The 24,042-nt window shown below is 47.6% G+C and overlaps 1 protein-coding gene across 2 annotated transcripts; it reads right to left on the minus strand.

Annotated features, from left to right (window-relative positions):
• Positions 1-655: 655 nt before the first annotated feature.
• On the minus strand, positions 656-21,075 carry LOC127914543 (neurexophilin-1-like). 2 transcript variants are annotated; one of them, XM_052491555.1, is made up of 2 exons: positions 20,595-21,075; positions 656-3,369 (listed from the first exon to the last, which is right to left on the minus strand). In XM_052491555.1, exons 1-2 carry the CDS (start codon positions 20,646-20,648, stop codon positions 2,602-2,604), a joined length of 822 nt encoding a protein of 273 aa, XP_052347515.1. In that variant the 5' UTR covers positions 20,649-21,075; the 3' UTR covers positions 656-2,601. The 2 variants fall into 2 exon arrangements, with proteins under 2 accessions (XP_052347515.1, XP_052347516.1); XM_052491556.1 differs by lacking the exon at positions 20,595-21,075 and adding an exon at positions 20,075-20,571.
• Positions 21,076-24,042: the final 2,967 nt, after the last annotated feature.

Genomic DNA, 24,042 nt, shown 5'->3' on the forward strand with positions numbered 1-24,042 from the left:
ATAGCCTATCGGGATGACATAGGGGTGGGGAGAGAGTGTGTGGGATAGCCTATCGGGATGACATAGGGGTGGGATAGCCTATCGGGATGACATAGGGGTGGGATAGCCTATCGGGATGACATAGGGGTGGGGAGAGGGGTGGGATAGCCTATCGGGATGACATAGGGGTGGGATAGCCTATCGGGATGACATAGGGGTGGGGAGAGAGGGGTGGGATAGCCTATCGGGATGACATAGGGGTGGGATAGCCTATCGGGATGACATAGGGGTGGGGGGATGACATAGGGGTGGGATAGCCTATCGGGATGACATAGGGGTGGGATAGCCTATCGGGATGACATTGGGGTGGGGAGAGAGGGGTGGGATAGCCTATCAGGATGACATAGGGGTGGGATAGCCTATCGGGATGACATAGGGGTGGGATAGCCTATCGGGATGACATAGGGGTGGGGAGAGAGGGGTGGGATAGCCTATCGGGATGACATAGGGGTGGGATAGCCTATCGGGATGACATAGGGGTGGGATAGCCTATCGGGATGACATAGGGGTGGGATAGCCTATCGGGATGACATAGGGGTGGGGGAGAGGGGTGGGATAGCCTATCGGGATGACATAGGGGTGGGATAGCCTATTGGCATGACATAGGGGTGGGATAGCCTATCGGGATGACATAGGGGTGGGGAGAGAGGGGTGGGATAGCCTATCGGGATGACATAGGGGTGGGATAGCCTATCGGGATGACATAGGGGTGGGGAGAGAGAGGGATGGGATAGCCTATCGGGATGACATAGGGGTGGGATAGCCTATCGGGATGACATAGGGGTGGGATAGCCTATCGGGATGACATAGGGGTGGGATAGCCTATCGGGATGACATAGGGGTGGGATAGCCTATCGGGATGACATAGGGGTGGGGAGAGAGGGGTGGGATAGCCTATCGGGATGACATAGGGGTGGGATAGCCTATCGGCATGACATAGGGGTGGGATAGCCTATCGGGATGACATAGGGGTGGGGAGAGAGGGGTGGGATAGCCTATCGGGATGACATAGGGGTGGCATAGCCTATCGGGATGACATAGGGGTGGGGAGAGAGAGGGATGGGATAGCCTATCGGGATGACATAGGGGTGGGATTGCCTATCGGGATGACATAGGGGTGGGATAGCCTATCGGGATGACATAGGGGTGGGATAGCCTATTGGGATGACATAGGGGTGGGATAGCCTATCGGGATGACATAGGGGTGGGATAGCCTATCGGGATGACATAGGGGTGGGGAGAGAGGGGTGGGATAGCCTATCGGGATGACATAGGGGTGGGATAGCCTATCGGGATGACATAGGGGTGGGATGGCCTATCGGGATGACATAGGGGTGGGATAGCCCATCGGGATGACATAGGGGTGGGATAGCCTATCGGGATGACATAGGGGTGGGATAGCCTATCGGGATGACATAGGGGTGGGATAGCCTATCGGGATGACATAGGGGTGGGATAGCCTATCGGGATGACATAGGGGTGGGATAGCCTATCGGGATGACATAGGGGTGGGATAGCCTATCGGGATGACATTGGGGTGGGATAGCCTATCGGGATGACATAGGGGTGGGATAGCCTATCGGGATGACACAGGGGTGGGGAGAAAGAGGGGTGGGATAGCCTATCGGGATGACATAGGGGTGGGGAGAGAGAGGGGTGGGATAGCCTATCGGGATGACATAGGGGTGGGACAGCCTATCGGGATGACATAGGGGTGGGATAGCCTATCGGGATGACATAGGGTTGGGATAGCCTATCGGGATGACATAGGGGTGGGATAGCCTATCGGGATGACATTGGGGTGGGATAGCCTATCGGGATGACATAGGGGTGGGATAGCCTATCGGGATGACATAGGGGTGGGGAGAGAGAGGGATGGGATAGCCTATCGGGATGACATAGGCTATCCCACCCCTATCGGGATGACATAGGGGTGGGGAGAGAGAGGGGTGGGATAGCCTATCGGGATGACATAGGGGTGGGGAGAGAGAGGGGTGGGATAGCCTATCGGGATGACATAGGGGTGGGGAGAGAGAGGGGTGGGATAGCCTATAGGGATGACATAGGGGTGGGGAGAGAGAGGGGTGGGATATGGGAGCATTGGGAAAGATTGGGACAAGGGTCCATACAGAAACAAATGGAAGATGCCCTTTTGAAAGTAGAGTGCTACCTCGCCTGAATGACAGTGTGCAGTAGTTCACGAAAACATTCATAGACGTTTGTAGGTGTTTTCTGTATTTAGCAAAGTAGGTAGCGAAATTAGAGGTTTGAGTTGAGGTAAACGTGTGTGATGATGTTGGGCGTGCTAGTTACTACTGTTTCTTTCTGTCGATGAATGCTTCGTGACAGCACTCTAAATATCAATGCCTCAATGTGCATACTGTAATTTTTGCATATATACGTTTTTACAGGGTACAGTAGTCTGGCTACAGCGAGGGGTTGTCTGGTGAGGAGTTGCAGCAAATTACATAAAAAGTTGAATTCAGCTCAATCTGGTGGCCCCTCACCCTACAGAGTCACTCCCCCCCTCGTCCCTCCTCTCCCCCTCCTGTGTGTCCCCCTCTAGCCCGAGGGCAGGTAGGGCATCTCGTTGTGGTAGTTGTAGTCCGGGCAGACCTTCTGGACCAGGCGGTAGTCTGTACTGTAGAAGGAGATGTAGATACAGATGACCTTGAAGGGCTTGGAACAGATCCAGGAGACATGGCTCTGTGTCTGCTCCTGGAAGCAGGTCTTGGACGGGTCGTAGTTGCACAGCGACGTGCGCTTGCTGCGGTCCACCTTCTCATAGTCCACGCGGCAGTTGAAGATCTTAGAGTCCTTGGGGTAGACCACGCTCTGGCGCTCCAGGTCAAACTCCACCGCCTTGACCGGCGGCACCAGGCTGACTGAGATGTTGCCCTGGCCCGTGGAGTTGTGGCGGAAGTAGACGCTGAACGTTCCGTTGCCATGGTCCACGATCTTGCCGGTAATCAGCAGGTTGAGGCGCACCGTCTTGATATTAGAGTAAAAGTCTCCCCAGCCAAACATCTTCTTGAACTTGCCCGTCTTGACGATGGGCCGGCGTTTGACGCGGGAGGAAGTGGAGGTGTCTGGCTTCATCAGGTCACTACCCAGCATCTCCCAGAACTCCTGCTTGGAGAAGGGTATGGGTGAGCGGTAGGGCAGCTCCAGGGAGGTGGCATTGGCTGCCCGACTTTTACTCTGGAGCATCCAGCGACTCAGGGGGGAAAGGGGAGTCTGACTCCCCAGGAGACCCACCGTCTTAGAGGACGACCCGTCTGCTGAGGAGCTCTTGGGGCTTGGAGAGTCATCTTCTTGACCCAGGGCCAGCTGGAGATAAAGAGGGATAGGGAGAGAGAGAATGAGAAAAAGAGGTTTAATGTTAGAGAGGGGGAGAGTATGTGTTTGAGAGAGCAAGAGAGTGAGAGAAAGGGAGGGGGAGAGTGTGTGTTTGAGAGAGCAAGAGAGTGAGAGAGAGGGAGGGGGAGAGGGTGTGTGAGAGAGCAAGAGAGTGAGAGAGAGGGAGGGGAGAGGGTGTGTGAGAGAGCAAGAGAGTGAGAGAGAGGGAGGGGGAGAGGGTGTGTGAGAGAGAAAAAGGGTGAAAGGAAAGTGAGAAAGAGAGAGAGAGAGGGGGAGAAGGTGTGTGAGAGAGAAAATGGTGTTAGGGAAAGTGAGAAAGAGAGAGAGGGGGAGAGTGTGTGTTTGAGAGAGCAAGAGAGTGAGAGAGAGGGAGAGGGTGTGTTTGAGAGAGCAAGAGAGAGAGGGAGAGGGAGAGGGTGTGTGAGAGAGAAAAAGGGTGAAAGGAAAGTGAGAAAGATAGAGAGGGAGGGGGAGAGGGTGTGTGAGAGTGAAAAAGGGTGAAAGGAAAGTGAGAAAGAGAGAGAGGGAGGGGGAGAGGGTGTGTTTGAGAGAGCAAGAGAGTGGGAGGGAGAGAGGGTGTGAGAGAGAAAAGGGGTGAAAGGAAAGTGAGAAAGAGAGAGAGAGAGGGGGAAAGGGTGTGTGAGAGAGAAAAAGGGTGAAAGAGAAAGTGAGAAAGAGAGAGAGGGAGGGGAGAGGGTGTGAGAGAGAGAAAAAGGGTGAAAGGAAAGTGAGAAAGAGAGAGGGGGATAGGGTGTGTGAGAGAGAAAAGGGTGAAGGGAAAGTGAGAAAGAGAGAGAGAGAGGGGGAGAGGGTGTGAGAGAGCAAAAGGGTGAAAGGAAAGTGAGAGAGAGAGAGAGAGAGGGGAGAGGGTGTGTGAGAGAGAGAAAGGGTGAAAGGGAAAGTGAGAAAGAGAGAGAGAGAAAAGAGATGAAAAAAGGGGAAAGGGGAGTTATTATCAAGGGAGTAAAGAAACAAGGACAGAAAAGGAATGAAAGATGTAATCGATACTTAATTTAGCTCCTGGTGCTATAGATATCAACTGTGACATTCTATCAATGTTGTACTCTTATAAATGAATGTTTGAGTATGCAGGTGTATATGTTGCTGCTGTTCTGGTATATGTTGCTGCTGTCCTGTTCTCATTCTGGTGTCTATTCAAGTTGAGAACAGATATACCTTAACGTCTGGTTTTCAGACAAGCTATATTGCTCCCCAAGCAGCAGATGAAATAGAAATCGACTCCTATACCTTCATCTACTTGAGAGGCCCGGGGGGATGAAGGTACAGATTTAAGCCCCATAGTGCAGGCCTGAGTGGAGAAACAATTATTGCTTCGGTGCCTTCTGTGTGGGGTTGGAGGAGGGGCAGGCGAATAAACCTTGATGTGCAATTAAGGTTTTTTATGTTTTAATTAAAAAATCTGTATTGGCACACACACAAAACTGTCAGATGTTAACAGTGAGTGAGGAGAAAGGAGAGAGAGAGATAAGACAGTCGTGCTCGGCTCAGCCGTGGCTTTGTGGAGTGTGTGTGAGAGCAGGCTGTAATGAGTAATTATTAGATGGTAATGATCTATTAACAGGTAGGCACTGTCGACTGTGGGAGCCCGGAGTGCTCTTCTGTCCTTTTGATCTAACCGTGGAGAGGAGTCTGTTTGTGTCGCCATTCCTCTGTTTGTGTTAGTGTCATTATGCAATGGATGGTTGCCGGAATGTGTGTGGACAGTACCCTATTAGCGAGGCATAAGTGTGTGTGTGGGTGTGGGTATTTGTGTGCATGCTCTCTCTCTCTTTCTTTCTCTCTATCTCTCTCTCTCTCTCTCTCTCTCTCTCTCTCTCTCTCTCTCTCTCTCTCTCTCTCTCTCTCTCTCTCTCTCTGCCAGATAGAGCAGGGTTTTTGTCAGTGATCCCACTGTTATACAGTGATTCATAATGCATGCTGCTCTGTCTGTGCTCTGATCCATCCACTGTTTAGAGTGTCAGGGCTTCCTTATACCGGCTTAGTCAGGATTATTAAGTTTTACTCATTCTTACTCCATTTTATCCAGATTTCTACAGGCTCACTCAGATTTGTTCTCTTGCATTTCAGACAGTCTTGTAATATTGATTTTCTGTCGCTCTAAAACATGTATTTCCTTTCGTAACAACTTGCATTGCATTGCAGCAGTCTGTAGAGGATTCCCTATTGATGTTGTTGTGTTATGGTCTAGCTATGGACTCTGGAGGAGATGAGGAGTCCCCAGACCTCAGCCTTTCTGTCTGGTCCCTCTACGGCTGTTTGAGTTACCTGGGCTGGGCCACAGTCAACACTACACACCCCTGGTCTGGGTACCTGGGCTGGGCAGTCAACACTACACACCCCTGGTCTGGGTACCTGGGCTGGGCCACAGTCAACACTACACACCCCTGGTCTGTTTACCTGGGCTGGGCAGTCAACACTACACACCCCTGGTCTGTTTACCTGGGCTGGGCCACAGTCAACACTACACACCCCTGGTCTGTTTACCTGGGCTGGGCCACAGTCAACACTACACACCCCTGGTCTGTTTACCTGGGCTGGGCCACAGTCAACACTACACACCCCTGGTCTGTTTACCTGGGCTGGGCCACAGTGAACACTGTCTCCCATGTTTCCCACAGAGAGCTGACCCTCATTCAGACACAAACACATCAGCCTGACAAGGAACCCTGTTGGCTAAAATGTGATATTATTTGGCATTTCTGATAGCGTCCCTGAGAATCCCTCATTGGCTTCTTTAATAATGAATAAATACATGGAGCAGAAGACATATTGATTTGAATCTATTCAGAAGTCTTCTCTTGCCTGAAAGTGCGTGCCAGGCGCTATGACTGTGATTGCAAATACACGGTTTCCCCTTGTCCCTGAATGATGTGCCACTTTGGGTTTGACTCCTCTTCCTTCATGGGACGGTGTCTGGTGGGCAAAGAGCAGCACGCTGCCTGTCTGCCAGTCTCCCTAGGTGGCACTGCAGAGTCTCAGTGGTGGCCATCACAGTGCCCTCCAGGGTTGTGTGGAATGTGCCACTATATGAATCTTTATGACACTCTTGTGTTTACACTGAGCTCATTTCCCAGACACACAGTGATTCAGTGACTCAGACAGGCAGTGCCGGCAAGGAGAAGAGCTGAACAACAAACACATTGTCCCCCCTATAATACAATCTCACTGAGCCATAACTTGCATGAGATGTGTTCGTTTAAGGAGCTGAATATGTAAACCGAGCATTCGGGGTGAGTCAGGACGTGTGTGTTAGAGGTTAGGGAAGAGGGAGTGCTGCTGTAGAACAACCGATTGAAGTGCACAGCGTCAGTGTGGGAGACACGTTAGAACAGGCTTCATGGATGATTACTGGGGTAGTAAAACAATGAGGATGAGATCCCCCTCGCTTTAGAGCAGATGGTTAACGGCTTGAAGGAACGCTTGTGTAGAGTGAGTCACCATGCTGAAGGTTATACACTGGCCTGCTTCTGTTGACGGATGTCTGAAGTGAAAGATGGAAACACATGCTATGAGGCTGAATAGTGCTGTATAAGACTGACATAGCATGGCACAGCAGTTTGAAGAAGATGAATAGACCTGTTTAACAGCAGCTGTATTAGGCCGAGTTGTAATCCGAGGAGCAGTGTTGGTGTTAGGTTTCAAAGTACTTATGAAGCTTCATAAAGAGTGCTTATCAGCCGATCTGAGCTACACAAAGCTGAAATGAGGGCGAAGGTGCAATCAGGTCAGAGTCTACGGTTGTTGGCGGGGGGTGATTTTGTCGTCTGTCTGTCATGTGTGAGTCAGTGAAATGGTTGGAGGGAATGTGGGGGGTCTGCAGGCTCCATCACTGTGGTAATTGTGACGCATTAAGCGTTAGTGAGTACAGGCCTGGGGCCTCTCTCGCGGCAGGGGGTAGAGGAACGGGAGAGGATGAGAGGGAGGAAATGATCAACAAGAGCCCACCAGCTCCACAGGAAATGTTCAGACTATTAAAGTGACAGGTACACCATTTTACCCTCCCGTTCCCCTGGCGTCACGGCACACAGTTGCTAAAAGCCAGAACAGAGATTATGGAGAAAGTTAGCTCAAATCTCTGTTCTGTCACAGTGCTCAGGTGGTGATGAGAGGCCATTGTGTCAACTAGAGAAATACTGATACTGAAAATAGAGAGTTTTACCTATTCAGATGTGTCTTCTCATCAATATCCACACGTATCGAGACGGTGTATATGGTATTCGATCATATAGAGACACACAGCATGTGTTATTGCAGCACATCCTTCTCCTGGGCAGCAGTTGGCTTCAATAAGCTCTCAATTTTCCTCTGGCTGTTGAGTTGAAATCTTCATCTCTAATATGACATACATTTTTAATTACAGGCTCAAGCGCCTGCTCATATTTCCAGAGTGTTCACTGACGCTTTGTGGGGGGGTTTCCCTCCCACCAAACTCCAGACCTAATGCGTTCACTGTAGGAATATTCTCCTTCTGTTACATGATTAAAATCGGAGAGCGGCTGTGCCCTTATAACTAATTATTCCACTGGCTAGCGTGGACGGGAGGGCCGGGGGAGGGAAAGGTAATTTCACAAGAAACAAGGCGTTTGACTCTTAATTAATAATTTACGTCAGCTTCAAAGGGATCACCGGAGCTTAGCTCTGCGCTGGGTGGATGAACTCACTACATTCAGCTCTATGCTGGGTGGATGAACTCACTACATTCAGCTCTATGCTGGGTGGATGAACTCACTACATTCAGCTCTGCGCTGGGTGGATGAACTCACTACATTCAGCTCTGCGCTGGGTGGATGAACTCACTACATTCAGCTCTATGCTGGGTGGATGAACTCACTACATTCAGCTCTGCGCTGGGTGGATGAACTCACTACATTCAGCTCTATGCTGGGTGGATGAACTCACTACATTTAGCTCTGCGCTGGGTGGATGAACTCACTACATTCAGCTCTATGCTGGGTGGATGAACTCACTACATTCAGCTCTATGCTGGGTGGATGAACTCACTACATTCAGCTCTATGCTGGGTGGATGAACTCACTACATTCAGCTCTGCGCTGGGTGGATGAACTCACTAAATTCAGCTCTGCGCTGGGTGGATGAACTCACTACATTCAGCTCTGCGCTGGGTGGATGAACTCACTACATTCAGCTCTATGCTGGGTGGATGAACTCACTAAATTCAGCTCTGCGCTGGGTGGATGAACTCACTACATTCAGCTCTGCGCTGGGTGGATGAACTCACTAAATTCAGCTCAGCGCTGGGTGGATGAACTCACTAAATTCAGGTCTGCGCTGGGTGGATGAACTCACTACATTCAGCTCTATGCTGGGTGGATGAACTCACTAAATTCAGCTCTATGCTGGGTGGATGAACTCACTACATTCAGCTCTATGCTGGGTGGATGAACTCACTACATTCAGCTCTATGCTGGGTGGATGAACTCACTACATTCAGCTCTATGCTGAGTGGATGAACTCACTACATTTAGCTCTGCGCTGGGTGGATGAACTCACTACATTCAGCTCTATGCTGGGTGGATGAACTCACTACATTCAGCTCTGCGCTGGGTGGATGAACTCACTACATTCAGCTCTATGCTGGGTGGATGAACTCACTACATTCAGCTCTATGCTGGGTGGATGAACTCACTACATTCAGCTCTATGCTGGGTGGATGAACTCACTACATTCAGCTCTATGCTGGGTGGATGAACTCACTACATTTAGCTCTGCGCTGGGTGGATGAACTCACTACATTCAGCTCTATGCTGGGTGGATGAACTCACTACATTCAGCTCTATGCTGGGTGGATGAACTCACTACATTCAGCTCTATGCTGGGTGGATGAACTCACTACATTCAGCTCTGCGCTGGGTGGATGAACTCACTACATTCAGCTCTATGCTGGGTGGATGAACTCACTACATTCAGCTCTATGCTGGGTGGATGAACTCACTACATTCAGCTCTATGCTGGGTGGATGAACTCACTACATTCAGCTCTGCGCTGGGTGGATGAACTCACTACATTCAGCCACTTTCTCTCTGTTTTGAGCTCCTTACTCATTTTGGACAAGTTCAGTTCTACCATCCCACTGGACCCGCAGCTTCATTTAGTATGCTGAGGGAGAGACCTTGCTCTGAATTGGCTATCAAATTTGAACATTATAAGATATCGACAAGGCGGCTGAGTGGAGTGCGGTGCTGGAGCAGAATAGAGCAGGAGGAGAGCGAGAGCAGGGGTTGATGGGATAGAACTGATTAAAGCAGAGTTCTACTACTGTATATGCCCACCTGTCTGAGAGGACCTGAGTGGGGACTGGACTCTCTCTCCCTCTCTCTATCTCTCCCTCCCTCTAACTCTCTCTAACACACTCTCTCTCTGTGGTGATGCACTGTGGAATACTGGGCTTAACTTTCATTTGAGGTCATATCAGTGTACATAGTTAGAATTAACTGTCTTTTCTGTCTGGTTATAGTTCAAACATCAACAGTGTGTGGACATCTCCACCGACATTGTCACGGCTCCAACCGACATCATTCATCTCCTGCTACAGTACAATCTCAGTCTGTTCTAGAACAGTAAACAGAAAACCCATCCAGAGCAGAGCACTACCCTTGGAGACATATAGTACTCTAGTCCTTCAGATCACTTCAACATCTCGGGACTATACCCTGGAGGTCCCTAAGTCAGCTGGTTGTTGGAGTGGGTAGATACGTGTATGTATTTTCTCCCTCCCTACTGTAACCAAACAGTCCGTCACAGACTGGTGAGGTCAGCAGAATCCCCATCACCCCCTGATGATGTCACCAGGAGCACCCATCACAGACTGGTGAGGTCAGCAGAATCCCCATCACCCCCTGATGATGTCACCAGGAGCCCCCATCACAGACTGGTGAGGTCAGCAGAATCCCCATCACCCCCTGATGATGTCACCAGGAGCCCCCATCACAGACTGGTGAGGTCAGCAGAATCCCCATCACCCCCTGATGATGTCACCAGGAGTGCCCGTCACAGCCTGGTGAGGTCAGCAGAATCCCCATCACCCCCTGATGATGTCACCAGGAGCCCCCATCACAGACTGGTGAGGTCAGCAGAATCCCCATCACCCCCTGATGATGTCACCAGGAGTTCCCGTCACAGCCTGGTGAGGTCAGCAGAATCCCCATCACCCCCTGATGATGTCACCAGGAGTGCCCGTCACAGCCTGGTGAGGTCAGCAGAATCCCCATCACCCCCTGATGATGTCACCAGGAGTGCCCGTCACAGCCTGGTGAGGTCAGCAGAATCCCCATCACCCCCTGATGATGTCACCAGGAGTGCCCGTCACAGCCTGGTGAGGTCAGCAGAATCCTCATCACCCCCTGATGATGTCACCAGGAGTGCCCGTCACAGCCTGGTGAGGTCAGCAGAATCCCCATCACCCCCTGATGATGTCACCAGGAGTGCCCGTCACAGACTGGTGAGGTCAGCAGAATCCTCATCACCCCCTGATGATGTCACCAGGAGCCCCCATCACAGACTGGTGAGGTCAGCAGAATCCCCATCACCCCCTGATGATGTCACCAGGAGCCCCCGTCACAGACTGGTGAGGTCAGCAGAATCCCCATCACCCCCTGATGATGTCACCAGGAGCCCCCATCACAGACTGGTGAGGTCAGCAGAATCCCCATCACCCCCTGATGATGTCACCAGGAGCCCCCGTCACAGACTGGTGAGGTCAGCAGAAGCCCCATCACCCCCTGATGATGTCACCAGGAGCCCCAGTCACAGACTGGTGAGGTCAGCAGAATCCCCATCACCCCCTGATGATGTCACCAGGAGCCCCCGTCACAGACTGGTGAGGTCAGCAGAAGCCCCATCACCCCCTGATGATGTCACCAGGAGCCCCAGTCACAGACTGGTGAGGTCAGCAGAAGCCCCATCACCCCCTGATGATGTCACCAGGAGCACCCATCACAGACTGGTGAGGTCAGCAGAATCCCCATCACCCCCTGATGATGTCACCAGGAGCACCCATCACAGACTGGTGAGGTCAGCAGAATCCCCATCACCCCCTGATGATGTCACCAGGAGCCCCCGTCACAGACTGGTGAGGTCAGCAGTGAGTCTGTAATACCTATGTGTTTCAAACAGACCACTATAGTCCCTGTGCCCAAGAACACTAAGGTAACCTGCCTAAATGACTACCGCCCCATAGCACTCACGTCTGTAGCCAAGAAGTGCTTGAACGGCTGGTCATAACTCACATCAACACCATCATCCCGGATACCCTAGACCCACTACAATTTGCATACCGCCCCAACAGATCCACAGATGGCACAATCTCAATTGCACTCCACACTGCCCTTTTCTACCTGGACAAAAGGAACACCTATGTGAGAATGCTGTTAATTGACTACAGCTCAGCATTCAACACCATAGCACCCACAAAGCTCATCACTAATTTAAGGACGCTGGGACTAAACACCTCCCTCCACAACTAGATCCTGGACCTCCTGATGGGCCACCCCCAGGTGGTAAGGATAGGCAACAACACATGTGCTACGCTGATCCTCAACACGTGGCCACCTTAAGGGTGCATTCTTAGTCCCCTCCTGTACTCCCTGTTCACCCATGACTGCGTGGCCAAGCACGACACCATCATTAAGTTAGCTAACAACACAGCTGTGGTAGGCCTGATCACCGACAACGATGAGACAGCATATAGGGAGGAGGGCAGAGACCTGGCTGTGTTGTGCCAGGACAATAACCTCTCCCTTAACATGAGCAAGATAAAGAAGCTGATTGTGGACTACAGGAAAAGGAGGGCCGAACACTCCCCCATTTACATCAATGGGGCTGTAGTAGAGCGGATCGAGAGCTTCAAGTTCATCACCAACAAACAATTATTTTACAAACACAGTGAATAGGGCACGGAAATGCCTATTCCCCTTCAGCAGACTGAAAAGATTTGGCATGGGTCCCAGATCCTCAACAAGTTCTACAGCTGCACAATCGAGAGCATCCTGACCGGCCTGGTATGGTAACTGCTCGGCATCTGACCGCAAGGCGCTACAGAGGGTAGTGAGTATGGCCCAGTACATCACAGGGGCCAAGCTTCCTGCCATCCACGACCTATATACTAGGCAGTGTCAGAGGAAGGACCAAAAAATGGTCAAAGACTCCAGTCACCCTAGTCATAGACTGTTCTCTCTGCTACAGCACTGCAAGCGGTACCAGAACGCCAAGTCTTGGTCCAAAAGGCTCTTTAACCGCTTCTACCCCCAAACCATAAGACTGTTGAACAATGAATCAAATGTCTACCCAGACTATTTGCATTGACCTTCACCCTCCTCCCTTTTGTATATTGCTGTTACTCGCTGCTTATTATCTATGCATAGTTACGTTAGCCCTACCTGCATGTACATATTACTTCAACTACCTCGACTAACCTGTACCCCCGCACATTGACTTGGTACCGGTACCCCGTAAATAGCCTTTGTTATTTTGTTGTGTTCCTTTTTTTACTTTTGTTTATTTGGTAAATGTTTCTTAGCTCTTATTTTCTTCAAACTGCATTGTTGGTTAAGTAAGAATTTCACGGCAAGATCTACATCTGTATAATTTGATTTGACAATTGCGTTTGTTCAGAAAAGTGTTTTCTGTCTGTGGACAGGCAGCTTTGTGCCTGTTTGGTGATGTGTCACAGAGCACAATCTCCCTCTACCCATCATGCCTCTCTCTACTGCTGTATGTCAGTCAGTCAGGCAGCAGGGGATGCTGAGGGCCTGGGGGGCTGAGGGTGGCCTGAGGGCCAGCACTGGGGTACTCGCTGGGTGGGCAGGAGAATGGTGCACCTCTAAGGTAGTCCATGCCATGCCTGCGCATAACTCAAGCTGTTTTATAACCCCAGCAGGAAGTGACAGCCTGTCCATAATAACACCTTTTCTCAGCCTCTTCTCTAAAGCTCCTCTCATTCACTGTAGTGTGTCTGTCTAGCTCTTGTTTGTTGGAGGAATTATTGAAGTACAATAAGAATCTATTGTCCACAGGGAGGTGTTTTAATGTCTGTAACCTCTTGTTACACCGTGACCCTGCCTGCTCTTGTCTTGGACCTGGTCCATCTTGTAAAAGAGTTTTGATCTCAATGAAACCTGGATAGACAAAGGTTAAACAAAACAATCAATACAGAAAATGAGAGACAGAGATATGGCTATAGCTTATCTGTGTTTGTGAGGCCATAGTATAACTGTACTGTTTGTGACTGATTGATACTTCTGGGGCGGCAGGGTAGCCTAGTGGTTAGAACGTTGGACTAGTAACCAGAAGGTTGCAAGTTCAAATCCCCGAGCTGACAAGGTACAAATCTATGATTCTGCCCCTGAACAGGCAGTTAACCCACTGTTCCTAAGCCGTCATTGAAAATAAGAATTTGTTCTTAACTGACTTGCCTGGTAAAATAAAAATAAAATAAAAAAATACTGTTTGAAGCTGTGATTGAACCTGGAGACAGCAAGACAGAGGCAGGACTATAATGTGTCATCTAATGTGTTTGTGTTGATACAGCATTGCTGTATTATACAATATTTCTGTGGCCATGTGCAGTATGTGTCTCTCTGTCTCAGTTTGGAATGCTTTGGATGTATTGTTGTTGTACAGGGGGAGCATGGCTGGTGTTGTCCTGCTTAGTGAGGAATGAATCTGGGTGGACAAGGTCACTGACTGTGAAGGGAGGGCTGAGTATCTAAGAAAGATGACTCAAAGACTTTCTGACAAGACAAAAGAGGGGAAAAGAGGTGCATGTGGTTAAAATGACCTTCAGCCAATCTCTTAACCTCAAATAACACAACACGCTGTGGAAAGATGCTCTGTTTAATATCTTTCTTCAATATGAAGAGATGAAAATACGAACACCTAAAATTGCACTGGCAACTAGATGTCAGATATGTAATGATCCTATAGACTTCATAGTGGACAGGGGTAGAAAGGCTGGAGTGAAAACAGATCAGTGAGAACAGACCCTGATGCTCAACATATACATAAAGCTCATACAACACACAGCTGTATAAACATAGATCAGTCGTGTAGCTGCAGATGCCCGGCCTGTAACCAGAAAACATAGAGCTGTATAGATCACAGTGCTGTCTGCAGCGTAACTTCATTGAGAGAAGCCCCAGGTAATACTTAAGACGTCACACTGATGTTTCAGCACCATGGACAGGAATCGCAACTAACACGGGAACATAGAAGACGTTTTCAACACCATGGAAAGGGAGCGCAACTAATGCTAAAACCCACGAAAGTCCAGAGCCACTCCAGATCCTTGGACAGCACCTCAGATCTCTTACTGGGCGAATATTCCACACAGCTCTGTTGGCCTATGGCTACTCTCTGTTGTTCCCATTCCATTTCCCCTTAAACTTAGAATTGTAAAACTATAGTTAATACATTGGAAATCCTGATCTCTGACTACTGTATGTATAGTGTGTGACAATCTGTGGAGTGTGGAGAACATATGCAACCTCTCAAGGTCTCTGAGTACCTGAGGCTTCTAGCCTATAGAAGACCTTGTTCAATACGTGCCTGCCTCTCCAAAACTGGGTAGAGTGTGAGTTCACTGAATGCGTGTGTGTGAGAGCAGAGCTCCTTCATCCCTGGTGATCCCTGCTGTTTGAAGGTTACAATGCACATTTCAGACCAGTGCTCCATTGCAAATAACCCCTCACGCGTCCCTGTGGTGTATGTGTGTGGTGTGTGTGTGTGTGTGTGTGTGTGTGTGTGGGTGTGTGCATGCGTGAGTGAGAAAGCGAGATTGTGAATGTGTAATATACAGTATTGTCTTAGTTTTACCAGTACAATTCACTTCTTATCACTTGCATACTACTGCACCGAAACCCTCATCCATGCCTTCATCACCTCCCGACTGCACTACTGCAGCCCTCTCCTCCCTGGTATCCTCACCAAAATCACCAACAGATTCCAGTTGGTCCAGAATCACACCAGATCGACTGAACACATCACACCAATCCTCATCAATCTACACTGTCTCCCTGTGCAATCCTGTACTGACTTTAAGACACTCATCTTCACCTACAAATCCCTCCACAACCTGGCATCCACCGACCTCTCTGACCTTTTCCTAGTCTATGCCCCCTCTCGCTCCATCCGCTCCTCCACTGCTGGTCTCCTTTTCACCCCCTCATTCTGCCTCTCCACCATGGGTGCCCGGGCCTTCATCTGCTCGGCACCCAGGCTCTGGAATTCACTACGCCCACACATACAACATGAAGCCACAGTCATCTTATTCAAAAACCTCCTCAAAACACACCTCTTCATAGGAAGCCTATAACCTGTAGCCTATGATTCACTCTGTCCTACACACCTTCTCAGTATCCATGCCCCCCCCCAAACCCAAACCCTTACGCTAAACCCGTCCCTTTGCCTATTCCCAACCCTAGCCCCTAAATCCAAACCCGTCCCTTTGCCTATTCCAAACCCTACCCCCTAAACCCTTACCCTAAACCGTTCCCTTTGCCTATTCCCAACCAGGCCCCCTAAATCCAAACCCTTCCCTTTGCCTATTCCCAAACCCTTACCCCCTACCCCCTAAACCCAAACCCAACCCCCCCCCCTTTGCCTATTCCCAAACCTACCCCCTAAACCCAAACCCTTACCCTTCCCTTTGCTTATTCCCAACCCTTACCCTAAACCCAAACCCAAACCCCTCCCTTTGCCTATTCCCAAACCTACCCCCTAAACCCAAACCCTTACCCTTCCCTTTGCCTATTCCCAACCAGACCCCCTAAACCCAAACCCCTCCCTTTGCCTATTCCCAAACCTACCCCCTAAACCCAAACCCCTCCCTTTGCCTATTCCCAACCCTACCCCCTAAACCCAAACCCTTACCCTTCCCTTTGCCTATTCCCAACCCTACCCCCTAAACCCTTCCCTTTGCCTATTCCCAACCCTTACCCTAAACCCTTCCCTTTGCCTATTCCCAACCAGACCCCCTAAAAAACCCTCCCAACCCTACCCCTAAACCCAAACCCTTACCCTTCCCTTTGCCTATTCCCAACCCTACCCCTAAACCCTTCCCTTTGCCTATTCCCAATCCGACCCCTAAACCCAAACCCTTACCCTTCCCTTTGCCTATTCCCAACCAGACCCCTAAACCCAAACCCTCCCAACCCTACCCCCTAAACCCAAACCCTATTACCCTTCCCTTTGCCTATTCCCAACCCTACCCCCCCAAACCCTTCCCTTTGCCTATTCCCAACCAGACCCCTAAACCCAAACCCTTACCCTTCCCTTTGCCTATTCCCAACCCTTACCCTAAACCCTCCATTTTGCCTATTCCCAATCCGACCCCCTAAACCCAAACCCCTCCCTTTGCCTATTCCCAATCCGACCCCCTAAACCCAAACCCTACTACACTTGGTTTATATCCTCTACCCAAGCCCTCCCTCCTCATTTTATTTGTCCTGTTATGTCTGGTCCTTTGATTTTTAATTGCACATTGATTGTTACACTTGATTTGATGTAGACCTACTGTTAATGGAAAATGTCCTTGAGTGTCCTGAAAGGCGTCCACCAAATAAAATGTATTATTATTATTATTATTACTACTGTATTATTATTATTACTACTGTTACTACTACTACTGTTACTCCTCCATCTATTCTACGCTCCATCCATTTCAATCCCTCTCCTTCCCTCCGTCTTTCTCTGCCCCAACTCTTTCATTTCATTCTGTCTCTCTCCATACTCTCTGTTCTCGTTGTATGCTGTTCTACACATTTCTGTCCTTGTCTTTTTCTGTCCTATCCACACTAGGCTGTCCCTCGCCCTGTATTTGACTGCTAACTCTCCCTTTCTGCACTCTCTTCCTTATTCATCCCTTTAGTAACCCCAGTCATTATGGGCACAAGGCACACAGTGGATATGCTAGGAGCCAGACTCCCCTTACCTGTCTCTCGCTCTGTCTTTCTCTTTCTCTCTCGATCTGTGTGTGTGTGGTGTGTGTGTGCGCGTGTGAACCTATAGAAAGCACAATAACCCCTGATATTGCCTGTCATACTGTAAGGATCTAATGGTATTGCTATGAGACTAGTGGTGAGTTAATAGCCCTAATATAAACATTTAACCAACACATTAGTTGTAATAGGCTCTTGACTGTATAACACTGAATGCTCGAGCCATTTAGTCCATTAAAAACAAATGAATCCCATCTCTGAGCTGCATGCCATAGAATGAAACATTGTTAAACCTTCGCCAAAAACGTACTATAATTTCTCAGCATGGCAGTCAATTTTAAAGCACTCTGACGAAGACTGTTTATATTATTCATATCAACCAATGCTTGGCATAGTAATTAACATTTGAGATGCTAAATCCATCACATCATTGTTGCTTTCTTCGTGTTGATAGAGTATTAATAACCTTATTTCCATCCAGACAGAGTGGGTTTATACACCCTAGAGACAAAGGCTACACACTGATATTGAGTGGGGCGGTACAATAGGGAAATCAGCTGAATTTAAATATAAATGCATGGTCTATCATTATTAATCCGAGCTCTATTGTGTAATACGTTGGATAATTTATTAATTGCTCTATAATTTATCAATGTCATGCTGCTAATGAATTACTCAAGATTCCCTGCTGAGAGATGTGATGCGCCACGGTTTTTATATAGGCAACATGGTAGAATATTGATAGAAACTGCACTCCAATTAATTACATCATTAGTGCAATTCTGCTACATTTGAGAGTATGTGGCAAGCATGTGTGAACAGACACCTTGAAGAGTAAACATGCTCTCCGACTCCTAAAATCTCTCTCTTAGATGGGAGGAAATGGAGGGGAACATTTATTCAATTTGTCAAGTAATAGGGCCAATATCCTCTATTAATAATATGTCTTACGACCCAAATCCTTTACAAATGTTCAATCAATGAATAAAAATAATTTTGAGACGGTGGTACATTTGGCCTGATGATGACTTTTATTTTGAAGGATTCATAATTTCATTTTAATTTCACGTAGACTAAACAGTGGCCTATGTCTTTATTTAAAATAGGTTACCTACTTTAAGATGCACTCTCAAACTTTTGTATCATTTCAGCCAGTAGTTTTGGCTCAAGAGCCAAAAGTTGTCCCCGTTTTTTGTGTACTACCTCATCAAATTGTGTACCAAGTCATCCATTTCTTATGTTACGTCAAAGACAGCACAGTATGTTGGCAGAAACTGCTTCTCCAATAGAAATCCCTAATCACACTTCTAGGCAATGTCATGGTGATGTTGGCTAGTGGGCTGAAACAAGTCACTGAGTCTAAAAGGAACTGCAATGTCAAATCAAAGGCAGTGCTTCGATATAATGTTGAAAAGAAAAGGTGTCAGTTTGTCACTTTCACGAGGTTGGAGTAAAAATATGTTCAACTACTTAAGACGTTGGCTCGAATCTAGGTTGTGCCTTTAGATTTCAAGAAAATTAACAACTAAGGAAATTATGTCACTTCTCTCACTGACTTCTCAAACCCCAGCCTTCTCTGCTTGGTTTGTTTCACAAGTGTTCGCAGGAAGTCTTGCGATGTTGCACCTCTGGGTTTAGAAACTCTGTGGTTACATGCCGCAATATTTTTTTTTAATCATTTTTTGCATTTCTGAAGTTGAAGTTATTTCAAATTCTTACTATATTTTACGAATTTGTTGTGCTTAAAATCCTGGATTAGGCAACTACCCAGTGGGCAAAAACTGATTTAATCAACTTGTTTCCACGCCATTTCAATCAAATAAATTAATGTGATGACATTGAATCAATGTGGAAAACTGATTTGATTTGAAAAAAAATAATCAACATAAGGGGATTTCGTCTTTTTTCACCCAACCTTTATAACCTAAATCCAATGACATGGTGGCATGTTTTGTTGATTTCACCTTGACTTTACATTAGTTGCCAACTCAACGATAACTAGACGTTGAACTGACATCTGTGCCCAGTGAGTAATAACTATTTGAATAGTTTATTATTAGCCTACATTTCACCTGTAGATTACAATCTTTGTTCAGTCAGAAGCGCCCAAGGTTATTCAGTGTGTGTGCCTTTACAAAGCCACAAGGTCGGCCGCTCTGACACAAAGGTGTCACAACAGAACAGAACACAACACATCGAAGAAGCAACCTTGCGACAACACTTGAATTTAGCCTCCGTCATTCAGATTTTGGTCTTGATGCTACAATTTGCCTCTAAATTTGCCAAATTACATTGTTGCTCTGTATATAGATATACATGTAAAGCATGATCACGTAAATTTGTTTAGAAAATTAAAGTCTAGACTAAAATTGTGCACGCAACATGGTCAATAAACATGCCCAATAAGGCACTTAGTTTCATCTTGATGTTAGTTATGTTTATCTCATTAAAATCGTTAAATTTACCAGGACTCTAAATCCTGTGGTAATTACAGATCATTAATCACAACATCATTTTGATTGCGTATACACCAGGTTGCACAGTGTGATACCTGAAATGGCAACGGCTACAGTGCACTAACGTCGAATTGTGTTGCCTGCAATAAACAGCTAGTGGTCAATATAAAATTCTAGAAATTCCTTCTTTTTTTTTTTTTACTCAACCTTGCACAATGAAACATTAAAATATTGACCAGCCATTACCTGTATGGGGGACACGTTGCACTGTGTCTCATGCCAGGTAGCCTATTCGTCTCGCCTTTGTACCGTTATTAAGTTATCTTTCAATTTTTATTTAATAACATATAGTAATGATCGGTCAAAGAGAGTCAGTCCTCTTTCGTTGTCCATCAATAAATAATTTCAGCAACGGATAGAATAGGCTTCAACCGAGGAACTCCAATATGGAGTTTCGAGGCACACTTAATGCACCGGACCGTTGTCCGTGGCGCAGCATGCTATCCATGGCAACCGCTCACAGCTTACTCACTGTCGCGGGTCTCTGCCCTGGGAGAGGGAACCTTGTCGGGTCCAGTAGCTCGTGCGACACCATATGCACGGTTAATTCCCTTCACTTTTCGCCAAACAAATGAGTGGCACATGTCTGAAGGAAAAGGTAGCCTATTAACGACGGGGTGAATGAACATGGAACTATGGACACAGACACACATATGACTGGTGTAACTTTTTTACACTGCTGGGCACCGCCGCCCCTTTTGCTTACCAAGCACGCTGTTCCGTTAAGGAGAAGCAAGATAAAGCCGTGGTTGGAACGCATTTTTCTGCCGCGCGCAGTGCCTCAGATTCCCGCTTCAGCCCGAAGTCAGCTTTCCTTCACGAAGACGCTATTCCTCCCGCACTGTATTCCCCAAAGCTAAGATAGGGTCCCATGTCCAACGCAGGCTCAGCTGCTACACCTGGGCACCTTCAACTACACCTGTCCTTTTACTTTTCCCGGGTTTGAGTCCAATCACTAGAACATTGGAAATCCATGAGAATGTACCGCATTACCATCCACGAAAAATAGTGTATGCAATTCCTGCTCAACCTGCAACCGTGTGAGTGAGAATGAAGTAGATGCTATCTGTTCGGCTGTATCAGTGTATATCCACCGCGGTGAAGCCGAGTTGATTAATGGAATCCTTGGCGTTGCTCATATCAGCGTGTGTGGACTGACAAGGAATCGTACACTGGCATTGACGTTTAAACAGTCTCTCAGTCTGTCTCTCTCTCTCTCTCTCTCTCTCTCTCTCTCTCTCTCTCTCTCTCTCTCTCTCTCTCTCTCTCTCTCTCTCTCTCTGTCTCTCTGTCTCTCTCTCTCTCTCTCTCTCTGTCTGTCTCTCTGTCTCTCTCTCTCTCTCTCTCTGTCTCTCTCTCTCTCTCTCTCTCTCTCTCTGTGTCTCTCTCTCTCTCTCTGTCTCTGTCTCTCTGTCTCTCTCTCTCTCTGTCTCTGTCTCTGTCTCTCTCTCTCTCTCTGTCTGTCTCTCTCTCTCTCTCTCTCTCTCTCTCTCTCTCTCTCTCTCTCTCTGTCTCTCTCTCTCTCTCTCTCTCTCTGTCTCTCTCTCTCTCTCTCTCTCTCTCTCTCTCTCTCTCTCTCTCTCTCTGTCTCTCTCTGTCTCTCTGTCTCTCTCTCTCTCTCTCTCTCTCTCTCTCTCTCTCTCTCTCTCTCTCTCTCTCTCTCTCTCTCTCTCTCTCTCTCTCTCTCTCTGCCCCTCATGCCTGTGCCCCCAAATATCTCTCTCTCATGCCCTCACACTATTGCTCATCAGCAGTCAAGCAGAATATAGTCAAACCCACTGTGGTTCTACTAAACTAATTGAATGGTTTGCACTTTTGCACACATTATGTCAGTGGAACCAACATGTCATTATGTATGACAATGATGGCTGCTGTTTGGAAACCCATTTAATGCATTTAGGGAATTAAGATATTGATGCAAATGATTGGAATCAACTTTTCTATGATCTTCTGTAGACTAACAGACTGTCTCTGACCATTGTGTTTCACCTGCTATGTGCAACAGGTGGTGATCATGACCATGTCACAGTCACATTTCAGTGTTAACCAATGCCAACACACATGGGGCATACATAACGTTTTCCTCAATGACATCTGAAGGACAGGAACTTCCCTTGTTGGTTAGGGCCGGTTCTGACTCTGTTATACCAGTCCCAAAGCTGAATGGATCCCTTTTCATTCTGATGGACACATGAACGCTGTGAGCAGCTTGCTTGGCCCTGATGTAGTTTCCTGCAGGGTGTCTAGTCAATCTACAGCCTCGTTGAAGCTTATTGATGTACACAGTGAGCCTGGAGAGCACACGTGTGTCACCCGGTGCTGTGTGATTAATAAAAACATTTCCTGTAACACAGTTCATTAGGAGCAGGTTAATGGGCCGGACTACTGGATATCTGGCCACTTCAGCATATTACTGCTGCTGCTCACTGCTCGGCTCTACTTCCACTTCATTAGATAGAAACATAATGTCTGTCTGTCTGTCTGTCTGTCTGTCTGTCTGTCTGTCTGTCTGTCTGTCTGTCTGTCTGTCTGTCTGTCTGTCTGTCTGTCTGTCTGTCTGTCTGTCTGTCTGTCTGTCTGTCTGTCTGTCTGTCTGTCTGTCTGTCTGTCTGTCTGTCTGTCTGTCTGTCTGTCTGTCTGTCTATCAGTCTACCTTTTTTTCTATCTGATAGATGATATCTTTTCCTCAGTTTCCTGCTTTCCTCTGGATCTCTAATGTTACTTTACCCTTTGACCATTGTGAACTTTGGAGTTGTCTTTATCTGTTAATCCAGCTTGTTTGGCTATCTATTAAGGTGATGTTACAGGGTTAATTGATCTCAGTTCAGGGGTTAATTAGCTATAAATGTGTGATGGCCAGACTCTACCCTCATACAAGACTGAGGTCAGAGGTGAGAGGTCACTGGAGGATAAGGTCTCTGTGGAGTGTGTCAATCAGCCATATGACTGAGACATCAAAGAGAAGGAGGTCTCTGACATTTGCTCTCCTTTATCCATCTGACACACACACACACACACACACACACACACACACACACACACACACACACACACACACACACACACACACACACACACACACACACACACACACACACACACACACACACACACACACACACACACACACACACACACACACACACACACACACACACACACACACACACACACACATTCAATAGTCCCCCTTTCTATTCTCATTACGTACCACTAAATGCTGATGAAGGTTAAGAATGAGTACCCAGGCTCAGGAGGGCTCTAGATGTCAGATTATTTTAGACTCTATAAACTTCCCTCTTTTTAATTGTATTCTGCCTCAGAGGCCTCCCTGTGTATCAGAGAGGGTCATGGAAGAAGCAGCAAGCCGTCCATAAAGGGATATCAGCTCCCCAACCCACTATCTAGTGGAACACCAGCCATAATAAAGTGTCTTTAAATCAGCACTGTTTCATTCATACACACGCATTCACAACCACACATTGTTATAGGCCCATAACTCAGTTTCTTTACTCACTCAAGATAAGCAGAGGCTGAATGCTAAAATAAGTCATCATGCTACACCAGGGAATAGCATGTGTACCAATATATTCTCCCAGTCTAGTTTTATTCAAGACGTGAATCAGAATGGGGCGGCAGCGTAGCCTAGTGGATAGAGTTTTGGACTAGCAACCGTAAAGGTTGTAAGATCAAATCCCTGACTGTCAAGGTACAAATGTGTCGTTCTTCCCCTGAACAAGGCATTTAACCAACTGTTCCTAGGCTGTCATTGTTCTTAACTGACTTGCCTAGTTAAATAAGACATGCCAGACAGAAATGTGTGTTTGTGTAATATGTACTGAGTCTACTTTTCTTCCAGACTCCAACAATAGTTCTCTATCATGTAATCCTATTTCACTGTGTAATTCAATTTGAATGAGGCGCTGCAGGCGACAGCCAGGCAGAGGGAGCATGGTGAGAGCTGGTCTGGGGAATACTGGTGTGATCAGTGAGGTGTGGGTGCCCTCTAGTGTCCTAGGTTTGGACACACCCTGTTGACATAGTGGCTTAATTAAGGGTCAAACTCAAGCTGTCAGATCCAATGTTTTGGTTAATACTATATACTGAAACATTTATAATTTTAACTGAATGTTGGCCTTACTCAGTACATTTGT

Source organism: Oncorhynchus keta, chromosome 32, assembly GCF_023373465.1.
Source record: "Oncorhynchus keta strain PuntledgeMale-10-30-2019 chromosome 32, Oket_V2, whole genome shotgun sequence".
Lineage (NCBI taxonomy): Eukaryota > Metazoa > Chordata > Actinopteri > Salmoniformes > Salmonidae > Oncorhynchus > Oncorhynchus keta.